General features: G+C 39.6%; 1 protein-coding gene across 3 annotated transcripts in view; it reads right to left on the bottom strand.

Moving 5' to 3' along the window:
- Positions 1–349: 349 nt before the first annotated feature.
- CRADD (CARD and death domain containing adaptor protein) overlaps positions 350–17541 on the bottom strand; it is a 249886-nt gene continuing 232694 nt past the window's right edge. For all 3 annotated transcript variants that reach the window (XM_079142829.1, XM_079142828.1, XM_079142830.1), the window contains one exon: positions 350–1051. In XM_079142829.1, the coding sequence (XP_078998955.1) occupies positions 750–1051 (302 nt within the window). In that variant the 3' untranslated portion in view covers positions 350–749. The remainder of the gene's footprint in view (positions 1052–17541) is intronic.

Here is a 17541-nt window from a genome sequence, read left to right as displayed (position 1 = left end):
ACACTTCAGTCACGACAGCTTTGATGGAAAGCCACAGCCTCCCTTTTCCCTTAATTTAATGTGTTAAATAAATGACATGAGATTTTCTTGAGCAATCATTTAAAGAGGGAAGGCTTGGGTGTGCATGCTGGCTCTTGAACTGGTCTTTCCAGGGAGCTTTGGTGTCTCATGTTTAATACAGACATCCTGCCTGACTTGTTTATGTGGACTAGGGAAAGTAAGCATTTCATTGTTACCCTCGGTTCTGTTCCAAAGAAATGATACTGTAATTTTACACCTTTAATCTATGAATGTAAGAATGAGAAAAAAAACCCCACAACATTTTCTCATGAAAGGAGCACAGTATATATACAGTAATTCATGGTTTATTATCATCATCATCAGTTGAGTTTCCAGGCAACACGAAGGTGGTGTTTTATATATGGGACACCTGCATGTAATGTGATAACATGGTATTTTTTTTTTTAATCACTATGATTTACTGGTCTATTAAAAGGCAACAGCACAGTTAAAAACTACAATTAAAACACAATCTTCAAGCAATTAAAAACAATGAATTGTTGAACCAATGTAGGAGATCTGCTGAGTACTTTTTGGCCTTTTAAGTAAAGTCAAGTAGAAATTGTTTTCTCTTTCCATCTAAAGATCAGTGAAAAGAAAAAACAAAAACAAAACAACCACCTGCTCTGAGTGAGTCAGGATCTGGCACAAGGGCCTTGGGGACCCTCCCCAGTGCTGATGGGGTGGCGTCACTCCAGCATGTGCTGCAGCACCGAGGGGTCCACCTCCACGGCCTCCAGGCCCCTGTGCAAGCTCAGGAAGGTGGCCTGCTTGCCGAAGCGCTGCCGCCAGCGGACGAAGGCCTCCACCACCTGCGACTGCACGTTGTGGGGGTGGTTGGCCTTACAGCGGTAGATGTCTGTCTGGGACAGCCCCAGCGACAGCACCACGGGCTCCCACTCCGGGCCCAGCCTCTGGGCCAGCTGGTTAATCTGCTGGTCTGACGGGGAGCTGTTGAGGATGTGTGAGGGGATCCCAGCCATCCGATCACCTGAAGAGGAAAAAGACACGAAGGTGACACACAAGCAGACACTTCAGGTGGGCAGAGACTAGAAAGGTGGGTGGCACAGACCACCGCTGGTGGGGGCTCCCAGCCTTGGTGTTTCAGGACTTAAGAAACACCACCCAGCACCTGTGAAAATGTTCACGATGGCAAGTTTGAAAATAAGAAAACCTAGAACTCCCACCAGAGAAGCCCACTGATGATAATCTGGCTGATCTCCTTCCTTTTATATATAAGACAGACACTGGGGATGATCTCGTCACACATGCCACGAGTGGCGGGCTCTTTTCACTTCCATCTCTCTTGTCAGAGGCCAAGCCAGGAGTTCTGCAGAAACTTAAGAAGGCTGCCCAGGCCCCATTTCCGCCTGGCTCTGGCCTGTGGGCCAGCAGGGGCTTGGTCCTCCCTGCTGGAGGGGCTCCCATGGAAGGGTAAAGCCCAAATCAAAGAGCTCTCTCTCCTAATGGCTCAACAGGAAGCATTACCAAGAACAGGTGCAGCTCTCAAGCAGGAGCCAAGAGGCCTGCTGAGAGAAAATAAACTGCAGCGTCTACAAGGGAAGAGGGATAGCGGGGCTGGTGGCGAGCCGCAGAGGCCACTGGAGTGGAGTTATCCATGCTGGCCGAGCCCAGAAGACAAACAAGCGTGTTTCGGTTTCTCTTCTGGGCTCGGGGGCAAGCAGAGAACTTGACCTTGCACTTCCTAAATTAGCTTCCTGTCTGCGAACAAGAGTGACAGTGAGTAAGTGGTTCTAAGTGAGTCTGACACCAACGAGCAAGGCCATAGTCGCACAGAAGGGGATCCAGAGGCCCTCCAGAGGAAGGAGGCTAAGGCGAAGCCCTGAACAAGAGGAAGGGGAGGTGGGGGAAGGGGAGAGCCGTGCATTCCGTCCAGGGGAAACGGTGTGGGGAGCACAGAGGGAGAGGTGGTGGGGCGCGTGGCAGCCCGTGCAGTTCTGGAAGGAACAAGCATGGTGCTGGTGGCCCCGCTCGGGCCAGGTTCAGACACTAGCACGGGATACAGGGTGCTGCACTCGCCATCCGCAGGCATCGGGGATTCGGGTCAACCCACCTTGCGCTCTCCAGCCCCCTGTTTTGATTTATGATTCAATAAGAAGGCAAAAGGCATCCTGTAAAAAGAGCTGCTGTTTTCCCCTGCCGCGCCTTTGGCCTCTAGGCAGTTAGTTGCCAATACCTTAGGGGCTAGTTGCAAAAATATTGCCTTGGACTTTTTCTGGTGTTTCTCAACACTGTGATTTAATTTTTTTTTAAAAAATGTATTAACACATACTAATTATACATAGTAATGGGTTCAATGTGATATTGCCAGACCTGTATTCAGAGTGCACTGATCAGATCCAACCCCCTTTTCCCTCCCTGCTTCCCACCCTCTTCCCAGTCTCTAGCAATCACAATCCTACTCTTGGGTTGACTTTTTTTAGCTTCCACATACGCGAGAGAACACGCAGAGCCTGTCTTCTGGTGCCTGGCTTCTTTCACTTAACACCCTCTGTTTCAATCCATTTTATTGCAAATGCCAGATTGGCATTCTTCTTTATGGCTGAATAATACTCAGTTGTGTATATATATACCACATTTTCTTTATTCATTCATCTGTTGGTAGGCACCCAGGCTGACTCCATATCTTTGCTACTGTCAACAATGCAATTAAAACAGTGACTAAGAAAGCAATTAGAATAATGATGATAATTTTAAGCAATGTTTTATATGAACAGTATGATATTATGGTTTTTATAAAAGTGTGGGAGAGTTTATAAAAATAAGCGCATTAAAAAATTCAAGGAAAGCAAAATTACAAAGAAGAAAGCAAATCAACCAATATCTCACCATTGTATTTACAGGTGCTGAACATCATTCTGAATATCTCTTTATGCACATATACTGCTAGAAGGACAGGTAGATCTCGATCTCATTTAGAACAATAATATAAGAACTTTTCCCTATTAATAAGAGCTATTTGATTTTTGTTTAAATTTAACAGTAGAAAAAAAAGCAGACATAAAACTAAATACTTTCTGACTAGCAACAAACTACTTAAAAATACACATGCACAATTTAACAGAGAAAACTTACAAAAATTTAAGCCCTTAACCAAATGTTTTCTCATCCATGCTTTATAATTAACACATTCCCTCTCCCATTCTCTTCCTCACATCTCTTGATTTTGTTGCTAGAATAATTTTTTGTAAGGTACCTACTGTGTATATGTCTCTGTGACAACAAGCCGCCTGCTCCTTACACCTGGCTGTTTAAGACCACATTACAATGGTTCTGTCAGTTACTGGTTTTCACCATGGCTTTCCTACTCGTAGGTCTGTTTCTGGTTCTAATCTGGTATTGTGTTTTTGTTCTAAACTTCTCTTGGCTCTTTTAAAAATTCCATTCCATTTCACATCCATTAGGAAGGCCACTACCAAAATGGCAGACCTAACAAGTGCTGGTGAGGATGTGGAGAAATCCTGTGCTCTGTTGGTGGGAGCGTAATGGTGCACCTGCTGCGGGAAACAGAAAACAGTATGGCAGTTCCTCAGAAAATAAAAAATAGAACCAGCATATGAATCAGCAGATCCACTTTGCATATATACCCAAAAGACTTTAAAAGGGGGCTTGAAGAGATAGTGTACACCCAAGCTTACAGCAGCATTAAACACAATAGCCAGGAGGTGGAAGCAACCCAAGTTGCTTCATTCAGTGATGAATGGATTAAAAAAATGTGATAAATACATACAGCAAAATTATTATTCAGACTTGAAAGGGAAGGAATTCTAACGTGCTCCAACACTGGTCAACCTTGAGAACATTATGCTAAATGAAATGAGTCAATGGTAAAAGGACAAATACCATGTGATTCTATTCAGAGGAGGTATCTGGAGTAGATGGAGAGGAGAATGGTGGCTGCCAGGTGCTGGAGGAGGGAGCAGTGAGGGGTTAACGGGGGTTTTAGTTTTGCAAGATGGTTGACAACTTTGGAGAGGTGCTACAGAACAATGTGAATATACTTAACACTACAGAACCGTGTGTTTAAAAATGGTTACAATGTTACATTTTATGTTATGCATATATTACTACAATTACAAATAAAAATGAAATAGATAAATTAAATAGAATTCATCACTTTCTTTCCCCAAAACTGCTTCTGAGGGGCTGAGGCGGGGTGTTTCTTCCCTGCCCGCCACTTTACATGGGGCCTGGCATAAAGTGTAATTGCTTTTATGTTTTTAGTTTATTTGTTGCTGGTGAATTGGGGGCAAGGTCCATTTTTGTTTTTGACTGCTTCTCAGTTCAGTTCACCGGCAGTGGGGGAGGGACCGGCTGTGTTGCTGCTACACTGTCGCTCAGCAAAGGATACAATCTTTCTCACTTGCTGCCAACTCTCAATGCAACAGATGCTGTAAGCCAATTGTCTGGCAGTAAGGACAGACTTTGCTCTGATTCTTCCACACTTTCAGGGTCACGTACCCGCTGTGAATAGTGCCACATAACTGGGAGACGGCAGAAGTCTGTAGACACAGGCTGGGGCAAAGATGACTGGCACATGCACCCTCGCCTGCCAAGCAAATGAGCCCTTCCAACCAGACAGCTTTACATACACCAAGAGGCAAGAGCAGCTGTCTGTGCCGTCTGACCTCTATCTGGAAAAGTATCCTCATGAGGCCCTTTTAGCTTGTGTATTCTTGCTGAATACAAGGTTACTTAAAAATGAGAGTCCTAAGGCTTTAGTGTCAACTTCCAAGGATACATTACATAAAATGAGGCCAAGCTACAAATTAATCCAGTGTGACCATCTGGCCACTGTTCTTCAAAGCAAATGCGTACCACTAGTGGTGTGTGTGCTCATTTAGGTAGATGAATGTTCTGTAGTATAATGGTCATATCTATTTTAATATGATGAGAAAACTACAAAAAACATTTGAAACCCAAGATTGAAAGGGTTAACATAAGTAAATAAAAGAGCTGGTAGAGAATAGCAAAAAGTCAATTAAGAAGAAAAAGCCAATTTAAAGAAAAGCATTAAATTAGTAGTACAGGTGGTACATAGATGTGTCAAAGCTGTAAAAGCAGAACCCAAATGACTGCGGTGGGGGAAGCCAGTGTGTGTTCAGTGCACCAATGGATTCAAGGCCACCTCATGCTGTGCAGGGCCTTCCCCAGGACCTCTAGGCCTTTAGTATCCCTGCCTTGCAGCAACACCTCCTACTTCACCACAAGCACTCAAGTTCACTGACCCTGGGATGAATGGACTATCCCTGATTAAGAATCACCAGCCACCGAGGTCTAAGAATGTCCACTCTAGTGCCTAAAATTCTAAGCAATAATTTAACTCCTTCTAAATATGGACAATATGTTCTTCCTTACACAGATCCTAAATCTTTCATGCAATCTTTTATTCTCATTCTCAGTGACGCTAAAACTCATATGTTTTAAAAAGAGCAGCATATGCCGAAAACTCACAGACCACAAGCCAAGGGTCCACTTAAGGTACGGGTAACCACTCCCTCTACCGCCCTCCACTTACTCTCTCACCACTCCATCCCCATCTCTGCGATCATCACAACACAGCTTGCCCCTCCTTCGCCAACGATCTCCTCTACCCTCATTCATACTAATCAGAAGCTATTCGCAAAACTAAAAGTCTCCTTTCTAATTCCTATTGCATTGAGAGTCAGGTCTAAAAGTTTCACACATAACTTTTCCTTGTTTCATATTTGGTGTTGCTGCCATCACGTCTCCTACCTCTGCAACCTCTTCTCCCAACCTTTACCCCCGTACTGAACATAAAAGGGAAATTGATATACACTTTCCCAGTAACTGATCATAATCTTGAGGTGAAAAGGTCTTCCAAGTCAAGTTTCCAACTAACCATCTCCAGTAGCTTTGTACTTCTGATTTTATTTGTTCCATAAATAAAGTCATCTCTTCCAACAAACCCCTGTGCTGCAGACAGTACTCCCTTATCTACTCCTGGCATGGCAGAGTGTGCTGAGTAAACCAGGTCTGGTCAACCTCCCCTTTCTACTCTGCATTCTATGATATGTGGCCACCTTAAAGGGAACCTGAGAAGAGAAACTGCACAGGCAGGATTCAAAAGTGTCATTTGGAAGCTAAAGACTATGGACTGAGAAAGGCATGGCAGGTGTATAAACCTCTGTTGGGAGAGTCAGTTGAATCTGTTGCAAGGGGTCTAGAATAATAGGAAGCACTTAAGCTATAATAGTTCTTTCTAAACTTTAGAAAATCTGCAATATGACTGGACATGTAAGTGGATATGAATTCTTTATCATAGTAGCTCAGTTGGACAGGGTGTAGCACTTTAAAAAACCACACAGATTTCTGTGGCTGGTAATACACCAATTGCCCCAACTTATGTGGCTGTGAGCCACTGGTACTGATGGAAGTGTCCTATGCTTCAGGTTTGATGAACTACAAAGAGAGTTGAGCTAAGAGAGTATAGCCATGTTTTAAGAGTCAAAAGCCAACCCCTTCCTCGAGGACATTTAAGGCCTCAGCTTATGTCAAGTCCACTAATGTTCCATTAATCAAAGCAAAACACATGGCCCAAAACCAACAGGATAGGGAATCTTCTCACAGGATGGGAGGAGTAAAAATTTGCTGGGAAATTCTCTCTAAACACAGTGCTAGAAACTGGTGCAAGAAAAATAAATTTAAAACTTGACTAGACCAAAGTATTAAATATATTGGAATGGCAAACAAACCCTCCCCTGCCAAAGAGTGCTAGTCCCATAGGGTTTTACAGGTGGGGTCTATCGACCCCATTTAATTTCCTATCTTATTCTTGGGCCCAGAGCAATGGAGCTGGCTGACCATGAACTGAACCTCTGAAACCGTGGGCCAAAATAAACTTTTTCTCCTCTAACAGCAAAACAACAACAACAACAAAATCAGATCTTATGCAAGTTGTTTAAAAAAACAGAAAAAAGAAAGAAGTTACTTAACTGATTTTATGAGGTTACCACACTTTTTTATTTCAAACGGGACAGAAGGAATGCAAAGAAAATTATAGCCTTGATTCAGTTACCATTTCAGAAGTAAAATAAAATATTTTATTATTTGCTATTATTTTAATAATGTTTTATTTATTATTAAATAAACATTAACCAAATTTAAATACATATTTCAAATAATATATTACAAAAAGTACAACTTATTCCAGGCTTGAAATAATTTTCAATATCATAAACTCTACCAATTAAGTCAACATACCAATAGACTAAAGAAGAAAGTCATTATCTTAATAGATGCAAAAAAGGAATTGGTAAGGATTGATGCCTATGATTTAAAAAATATTTCTTAATAAAATTTCAGAATATGAGGAACTTTCTTAACTTGGTGAAAATTGTGAAAAGGTTCAGTAAGCACTTGCTTTAATGGAGAACCTCTAAATGTATTCCCTTTAAGAATGGGAACAGGACAGGACACCCCCTACCAGTATGACTGTGGAATATGGTACTGGAGGTCCTGACCAGTGCTGGAGAGAAAGAAGAAATCAGGTGTAAGCATTTGAAAGAAGAGGTAAAACTATCAGTTTTTTCAGATAACATGACCTAATAAGTAGAAAAAGACCAGAATTAACAACCCATTTGAATAAGATTACACAAAATTGTTGGTACAAGATCAACTTAAAACCTGACAAAACCAAATTTCAACATTCTAGCAACAATAAAATACAAAATAAAAAATAAAATAAGCAATAAGAAGTATAAAGGATCTAGTACTTAAATAAAGGCTGCATACGATCTCAATGGGAAATTGTTTATTAAAATTTTAAAAAATTAAAGCAAGAACTGAATAAAAAGAGAGTCATTCACTTGCTAGATGGGATGACATTATCATAACATAAAAATGATCATTCTTATAATGACAATTAAAATTCCAGAATGGGAAAAGGAGTTTCCTCAAACTGGTGGAAACTATATTATACAGAGAAAAAGAAAACAAGACTTTGCCATCATGCCATAAACAGTGATAAACTGCACAAGGACAAAGGCCCAAACATAAAAGATAAAACTATAAAAAGTGGAAAATAATCTGAGAGTATCATTATGACCTGTGGCAGGAGGTGATTTTTTAAGTGAATCCCCCCCAAAGATGAATTTTTTTCACATCAAAATGAAAGATTTCTGCTCAACAAAAGAGACCATGATCTAGAAAAATGGGGACAGAGAAAAATGGGGAAAATGTTATCATCTAACACCAAACAAGGGACTACTATTTGGAATGTGTAAGGTACTGCTGAAGACCAAGGGGAGAGATAAGAACCACACCAGGAAAAGACCAGGGTACAAACAGTTGATTCAAATTAGAGGAATTATAAAAGCACAAAGGAAGAGATGATGAAACACAGAAACATTTAATAAACTAAAATGGAAATAATGATAAATCATCTCATGTGCACAGAAATCTAGATGCTTTCAGTTTGGGCTGGAATGTGATACATGGAACTTTACACACTGCTGGTAGTAATGAAGACGCAGCAGTCATTTTAGATAGCAAGCTGGCAGTGTAGGTAAAACTGTACTATCTTGTTCCTAGTTATAAGTATCTAAGAAAAATTCTGAAAAAGATCCATAAGGGGCATGTATAAAGCTGCTTGTGTACAACATTTCACTATTTGTGCTAGCAAATACATATATATATACACATATATATATGCAAATACATATATATAAATACATATATATACATATACATATACATATATATGCAAATACATATATATATACACACACACGCACACACACACACACATATATATAATATACACACACACGTATATGTATATACAGCTTTTAACTCAGCAATCCTGTTTTGGAATATAATATATATTTTATATATAGTTTATTTCACAGTCTTTATATTTCTCCCCTATATACTCCTATACAGATCCATGAGGCATGTGGATGCAGCTTTTTATATGAGGTAACACTGTTGGAAGAAAAGAGATTGAAGCAATCTGAGACACCATCATTGGTGGAAGAGATAAAGCAATATGAAAGTGTTTCTAGGAATGATGACAGACTTACAAAAGGATGGACTAAAAATGTAAGGAAAAGAATGAGAGCAAAAAATGTAAGGAAAAGAATGAGTTCTGTAACAATGAAACTTTTAAAAAATGTTCAAAACACCATAAAAAAACACAGATAAAAGAATACAGTTATCTATGGCAGGGAGAGGGATGGAAATGGAAACAAAAGCTATAAATGAATGAAAGAGACCCACAAGATTTTCACAGATCAATTAATGAAATACATTATCCCATAAGTTGAAGAACATGAAAGAAAAAAAGAGGGGAGCAGGGGTAGGAGAGGAGAAAGAGAGGAAGGAAATAAGGGAGGGAGGAAGGAAGGGACAGAAGGAAGGTCAAGAACCACACTGTAATTCAGCTGTCTCCTGGGCTGCCAGCATGGAGTTGATCCGGTTTGTGGCGGGGAGGGTGTTCCAGGCTGGGCAAGCTAATGTGACTGCCACCTCCCAGGATTCACGTGTTAACACTGGTCCCCAAGGCCACTAGCTCTACAGAAACATCTTGGTTGAGGGACTGGTTGCCTGGAAAGGAAAGAAAGACACCTTCAAAAGAGAATTAGAAGTCCTTGTTCTGATAATCACAGAGAACAATCTGGGTTTTCCAGAGAGGTAGAGAAATCAACTAGTCTTTCTAAAACCAATTTCCAGGATGATGAAGTGACAGTCTACTCCAAAGAACAGGCCATGTTGCAAAATACAAATAAATCCTACTTGTTGTAATGGAAAACTTCATTTGACTGTCAAGTTTGGGAAGGTCAACAACAAAATTGCTAGCAATAATGGAGTTCTCGCTGAATTAACAGGCAGGAGGCAGACTGGATGCCCTCTGGCTAAGGACAAGCAGGCCTGGGCACTATCTAAATTTGAATCTGCCACGAGGTAGCCATATAACTTGGAAGAAGTCATTTAACCTCTTAGACTGTTTTATCATTTGTAAAAGATAAAACCGGATGAAGTCCAAGGCTTCATTTAGATGCAACATCATACTATCTTTTGGAAGCAATTTTATTAGTTTCTACAGATCTTGTGGGTTTTGAATTCTCATTACACCAACAATTAATCATTTATTATTGCGTCAATTTTCTCCACATGTCGTCTAAGACAGAACTAAGCCTTTCAAGCTTTTAGTAATGGTTTTTGTTTATTTGTTTCTGCTTTGTGAAGTGTGAAGATCACTCGCAGGGGTATCCTTCCATGTGTGTGGCGGGGAGTGGGGAATAGGGGGCACAGTGAAATGAGTCTCTGGTTCAGTAAAGCTTTTCAAAACTGTATGATAAACTTCAGAGCTTCATGTTACAACTTGCTGGGCCAGTCGTTTCTCACACTCTTGCACAGGCCTGACACAGTTCCATCAGTATGTCATCCATCCTGCACCAGCCAGCCCTGGGCCACAGAGCCCTTTCCCTGAAACAGTCTCCTACTGATTTTCTCCATCAGTGTGGCTTCTCAACCCTCTTCTGAGTTGCAACTCCCATTCCACTCTGATCTCCTTGTTCACACATCACCTTCTAGCCTAGGATATATTTTATGATGTGCTCCAGCTGTTGCTGTCTCCCATACCCACACTCTCTCTGCTTCCATCCCTAACGGAATGTAAACTTCTCACTGGTAGGGGAGCTCTGTCAATTTTTGCTCAGTGATGTATTCCAGGTAGCCAGAACAGTGTCTTGCACATAATAGTCACTGAAGATTTGTTGGACAGAGGAATGAATTAAAAGGAATAAATTATTACAATTCCATCATATTCACTTAGCTCTGTTCTCTATAGCTTCAGTGCTACCAAGGACTCCTACTCTTAGTTCACTTAGCATTTAAAAAGTCAGAGAATCTGCATAATCTGGGAGTTAACAAAACATTTAAAAGAGGGATGATTTCAAATAGTAAAATATTGTCAAGGTTAGAGATATCCCTTTCTATACTGAACTGGGCCACAATAAACTCCCCTCTCCCACATCCATGTTTAATTTGAAAAGAGAAAGAATCCAAGATGATTTCTGGGTAAATGCAGCAGAGGGAGGCCAGATTCCAAGTCTCCATCCCCCCAGTACTTAAAGAAATGAACAAGGCAATAATAAGGAAGCCCATCAGAAAAGATGGCAGAATCGTCTTCCAATTCCTACCTCCCTGAAGCTGGATCAATTGTTCAGTAACACTCAACTCTAATTTCCTCAAAATCTGGAGAGGAATAAATGAAGTGGGGCTTCTTAATCATTTTTCCTGACTGAGTAGGATGCAGATGTAACTGCAACATGGAGGCACGAGATCAGATCTGTGCACAGTGAGGACTGACCATTTCTGGCAGAATGAATAGCCGTCTCCCGTGGTCTCAGGAGAGGGTGCAGGGCCCAGCTGAGCAGCTGAGCTCAGCTGCTACCTCACTCTTCTGCCTGTATGTGCCCATAAGCTGAAGGCAAGTGGACAGAAATGCTCAGTCCTCCAGGGGAAACACAGGCTGGAAGGGTGTCAGAGAGGTAGCCCCACTGGATTAGAGGGCTGAAGGCTGCACACGGGCGCCCCAAGAGGGGCAAGAAGGAATGAAAGGGCATGGCTGTTCAGTAACAAGCTGTTTTAACAAATGGCTTAAGAAGGGAACATTATGCAGAAGAAAAATGACCCAAAGCAGATATCCACAATCCCTAGGGAATAAAAGAACATATTTTGTGTTACAGAACAACCTAATAAGAGACTAGGAACAAGAATACAGTGAAACTAGAGCTTAATATAAGAGAATCAAATAACAAAGTGAAATTAGGAAGAATCTTGCCAGACTAAAATCATAAACCCATGACCAAAACAGCACCATTATGAAGCAAAAAATAAATTAGAAACATTAAGTAATTAAATTAATGTGGTTCAAAACTGTACTTCAGAAAGGCTTGAGATAATCAGAGATAAAAGCAGAAATTACAGGATATGTTGATATATCTTGTGAGGAGAAAAATGTAATCCATTTAAAGGTTAATGGACATCCCTGAAGGAGAAAACCCAGTCCCAAATATTCAAAGATCTAATATAAGAAAAAAGAATAAATCAAAAGAGCACACTTTGTTTTTAGGAAAAAACAGATAAGGAACAATCAACCATGAGACATACCTAGTCAAATAACTGGATCTCCAGTTTCCAAAGATGATTCTTCAAGCAGAAGAAAATCGCATTCAAGGAGGAGAAAGCTAGTAAAAATTTCACCCATACTTTAAGTGCCAAAGGTAAAGAAGCAATTCCTCCAAAATTCTAAGGGGAATAAAGCATAGTGTATGACTATCATTTCTAGCCAAGATGATGTTCATATACAAAGGTAATCCTTAGATATCCTTACACATGAAAAAAACCTCAGAAATTCACCATTCATGAACTCTCCATTAAAAGTCTTGATAATCTAGTCATTGCAGTAAGTAAAATAAAGGTATCAGCAGAGGCATACCAATGCAGGGAGGTGAAAAGGGCTTGCTCCAAATGCAGGCCACAGGGAAGCATTAGAGAGAATTTAAAACCAGTATCAACCCCACTAAAAGTCAGTTGCTTTTCATACTACCAGGTGTCAGCATTTCTAAACAATGCAAATGATGAAAATCTCTCTTCTCTGCAGAGTTCTTTGTCCTGCCAGTCTCCACTGAACCCCTCGATCTGCTCCATAGTATTAGTGATAGAAAAAGATCAGTACTGGGCACTGAACTTGCTTAAATATAAAATTAACTATAAATTGAGCAGAGTATAACATTATACACCTTGACAATATGAAAATAATAACAAATTAAAATCAAGGCTGGATTACAGAATAGAATGTAAATTTTATATACCTTGACCTTGACTATGTGGAAATAGCAGTGTAACTCACTGAAATCTAGAAGGGAAGAAAGGAGTGAGTGAGTGTGCCTATGATCTCATTTATCATGGCAGGGAGGACACAACTGTGGTCTAACATGGAAATGGCAGGCCAGGCCTTTAAGCTATGTCTAAGAACAAGTTGCAGATCTCCGTGAGTTGACAGATGGAGAGTTTGCTTCTCCCTCCAGCACCCTCCCCTACAGGCCCATGTGGCCATTCGGGGCAGTGCCCTCCACATGCTGGCTTTGCACACCTGTGCACTGATCGTATGACCTCCTGCAGGAACATGAGCATCCAGCTCACCAAGGCAGGGAAAGGAAGGGTGAGGGACTAGAGGTCTGGTGATTGAACACTTCCATCCATAAGTGACACTGGTCATTTCTGCTCACATTTGTGGCTAAAGCACGTCACAAGGTCATATGTAACTTGAAGAGAGTGAAGAAGTATGATTCCTTTATATCCCAGAAGGGGACAAGAACTGTGTGAACACTAAGAGTTGTGTCTGCTACCGAAAGTTATAAGAGAAAAAGACACGAAACCTAAACCAGCAAGTTCTTCATCATCTCTTTTCTTAACCTTAGAAAGAAAACAAGATTTCTTACTGTGGAAAAAAATGCTTTTAAAAGTTCAGACATTCTTTCTCATTTAGTTTCTTTTTCTCTAGTTAAGTTCGAGTAAAATTAAATGTAATGATTTTTAAATTTAAAAATGAGCATGAATCATGTAATCTCCCTCTGGAGTCCATCATCTTAACCACTCAGGCATGATTATAGCTTCTCATCCCAGTTTTGTGAAAGCACTTCTATCTATCTAGCTAACCAGCTCTTTCTGTGTATGCTACCATCCACCCACCCACCCATCCATCTTCCCATTTGTAAACACTCTTAGACAAATGTCACGTAATGCTAATGAAGTTTATTTCTGTTTTTCCTTTCTGTGGTGCTAGAGATGGAACCCAGGCCCTCATGCACACTAGGCAAGTGCTCTACCACTGAGCTATATCCCCAGCCCAAGGTTTATTTCTGAATGATAGGATTAGTGGGAGTTTTTCCTACTTGTCTGCATTTCTTGGATTCCATAAATGAGCATGTATCATTTTTTTTTATCTTTTAATTTTTTACAGGCTGTATTTTGATTCATTGTACATAAACGGGGTACATCATTTCGTTTCTATGGTTGTACACGATGTAGATTCATACTATTCATGCAATCATACATGTACATAGGGTAATGATGTCTGTCTCATCCCATTTTTTATACCCCCTCCCTCTCATTTCCTTCTACATAATCTAAAGTTTCCCCATTCTTCTCTCTCTCCCCAACCCCCCTACCCCCATTATATATCATTCTCCACTTATCAAGGAAAACATTCAGCCTTTGGTTTTTTGGGATTGGCTTATTTCACTTAGCATGATATTCTCCAATTCCATCCATCTATTTGCAAATGCCATAATATTATTATTCTTTATGGCTGAATATTTCATTATGTATATATACCACAGTTTCTTTATCCATTCATCAATCGAAGGGCATCTAGGTTGGTTCCACAATCTAGCTATTGTGAACTGAGCTGCTATAAACATTAATGTGGCTGTGTTCCTGTAGTTTGCTGATTTTAAGTCCTTTGGGTATAAACTGAGGAGTGGGATAACTAAGTCAAAAGATGGGTCCAGTCCAAGTGTTCTGAGGATTCTCCACACTGCTTTCCAGAGTGGCTGCACCAATTTACAACTCCACCAGCAATGTAAAAGTGTGCCTTTTTCCCCACATCCACGCCAACATCTATTATTGTTTGTGTTCTTGATAATAGCCATTCTAATTGGAGTAAGATGAAATCTTAGAGTTGTTTTAAATTTGCATTTCTCTAATTACTAGAGATGTTGAACACTTTTTCATATTTTTATTAACTGTCTGTATGTCTTCTTCTGTCAAGTGTCTGTCCAGTTCTTTGGCCCATTTATTGATTGGGTTCTTTGTATTTTTGGTGTAAAGTTTTGCAAGTTCTTTATAAATTTTGGAGATAAGTGCTCTAACTGAAGTGCATGTGGAAAAGATTTTTCTCCCACTCTGTAGGCTCCCCACATTCTTGATTGTATCCTTTGCTGAGAAAAAGCTTTTTAGTTTGAATCCATTCCGTTTATTGATTCTTGCTTTGATTTCTTATGCTTTGGGAGTCTTGTTGAGGAAGTCTGTTCCTAAGCCAACATGATGAAAATTCGGGCCTACTTTTTCTCCTCTTTGCTGCAGGGTCTCTGGTCTAATTCCTAATTCCTTGATCAATTTTGAGTTGAGTTTTGTGCAGGGTGAGCGACAGAGGTTTCATTTCATTTTACTGCATATGGATTTCCAGTTTTGCCTGCACCATTTGTTGAACAGGCCATCTTTTCTCCATTGTATGTTTTTGGCTCCTTTGTCTAGTATCAGGTGACTATATTTATGTGGTTTGTCTCTGTGACTTACATTGTATCATTGGTCTGCCAGTCTATTTTGGTGCCAATACCATGCTGTTTTTGTTACTACTGCTCTGTAGTATAGTTTAATGTCTGGTATTGTGATAGCTCCTCTTTCACTTTTCTACTTAGGATTCTTTTGGCTATTCAAGGTCTCTTGTTCTTCCAGATGAAGTTCATGATTGCTTTCTCTATTTCTATGAGGACTGTCATTGGAATTTTAATTGGAATTGCATTGAATCTGTATAGCACCCTTGGTAAAGCATGTATCATTTTTATAACAAAGTCATGAGAATGTGAATGAGAAGCCAACCTTCTATCATTAAGCCTTTAGACCACTGGGTGCTAAAGGTAAGTTTTTGTACTGCCTTAGAAAGGGGGAATAAAGGTGTAGAAATGATATTTCATGATCATTATAAACTATCTAAAATTACAAAATGGGTAAATGCTGATAAAGGGACTTGTGCGTTGGAGAGCATTGGCCTGAATCAGTTATGTAAAAGACACACATTTCTGTTTTACCAAGCTTACATAAACATTTATCACTTATTCAGAATAGTTGCTGATACAGATTAGGGCTGATCCAGCTCATTCCTACCAAACATGCAGATGCTTATTGAGTTTAAGAGTCACTCTTCTGGATGTGGAGTTGATTTTTCCCTTATTAAAATGATATGGAGGGCTGGGGGGATAGCTCAGCTGGTAGAGTGTCCTGAGTTCAATCCCCAGTACCAAAAAAAAAAAAAAAAAAAAAAAAAAGGACATTAAAATACAGAAGTGATAATATTAATGTAGTCATCTTTATATCAACACGGTCATAACAAGAACATTTTTATGTTGTTTTAGGGAGGAAGGGCCCACAAAGGCAAAAGTACCTCAGCCTGTGAAAAAGTGGTAAATGCAACCCTGCTTCTAATATTGCTCAATCACAAATTCAGTGACAGATGGCAAAAATTACTTGGTTTATAGAAACATGTATTTTAAAACTACCTTGAAATCAAAAGCAGAGTGTGGTTGTTGAGAGACAAAATTCCAAAGTGCCACGTGACTGTATCAGAACATATTACATAACTGATGTAAATTATCATTGATGATAACACTATTTCTTCCCAGGCTAACTGCAAAAGACTTTAGTGATTCCTATATTTAGAAGTTATATCATGTAGATGTAAAGTTTTGAGTTTTTCTCCTTTTCTAAACAGGGAAAACAAATACCTTAATCTTATTATTTCCCTTTAACTGTTCTCCAAACTTTAAAAAATTATTTTAAAGTACCTGTAACTTTATTTTCATCTTTAAGCTCATATATATATACATATGCATACATATATATATATACATGTGTATACGTATACATACACATATACATACATATGAATGTCCATATGTGTATGTATATGTATAAATATTTAAACTGATATCCAAACTAAAGAAAATAAACTTGGCCCTGTAGTTTCTTGATATTACTCTTGCTTTTGTTTCCTGGGCAGGCAAAATTTTAAAAGAGAGTTTAAGAGGCTTCAATTGCATATTATAAATTATAAATAACAACTTTGGTGGATTTAAGTTTCCCATATTAGTCCTAAACCTAAGTAGGAGAAGGGTAAGATCATCAGTAATGCTCAGAAGGCAGCTGATTTCAGGCATCGAAAACACATTTCTTTGATGGAGTTGAGCTGGTTGAGTGGCTCGGTGGTAAGACCAAAGGGAAAAAAGTATGAAGGCCATGTAAAATTGCCAGCAAAATCCTTCAAAACTATGACACAACACCAGTCTTAAAAATGAAATATTCAGTCCTCTTATCAGCATCTAGGAGAGAGAGAGAGAAAAGCAGACTTAATTTGCTGCCTTCTCAAAGTTGGAAGGGACAGTTGATATGATGATTGACATAATCAAGAATCAAAATAATTTCAATAGATTGAAGGAATGATACTAACAAGATTTATTTTGTTTTGGGACAAATGTGATCTCCCATCACCAGGTTTTTAAAAATCAATTACAAAAGTACAGAATGTTTTCAATGTGGCTTAAAGGCAGTCCAGGAGAAAGGTTCAGATGTTTTATTTGCAAATGCAACATGACCCTAGCAAAACAAAACAACACCAACCAAAAAAACAAGAGCAATCTTAGTTCCATTAAC

Source organism: Sciurus vulgaris, assembly GCF_902686455.1.
Source record: "Sciurus vulgaris genome assembly, chromosome: 5".
In the NCBI taxonomy this organism is placed as follows: Eukaryota; Metazoa; Chordata; class Mammalia; order Rodentia; family Sciuridae; genus Sciurus; species Sciurus vulgaris.
Note: the sequence above shows the minus strand (reverse complement) of the source record. Positions and strands in the feature narration are given on the sequence as shown.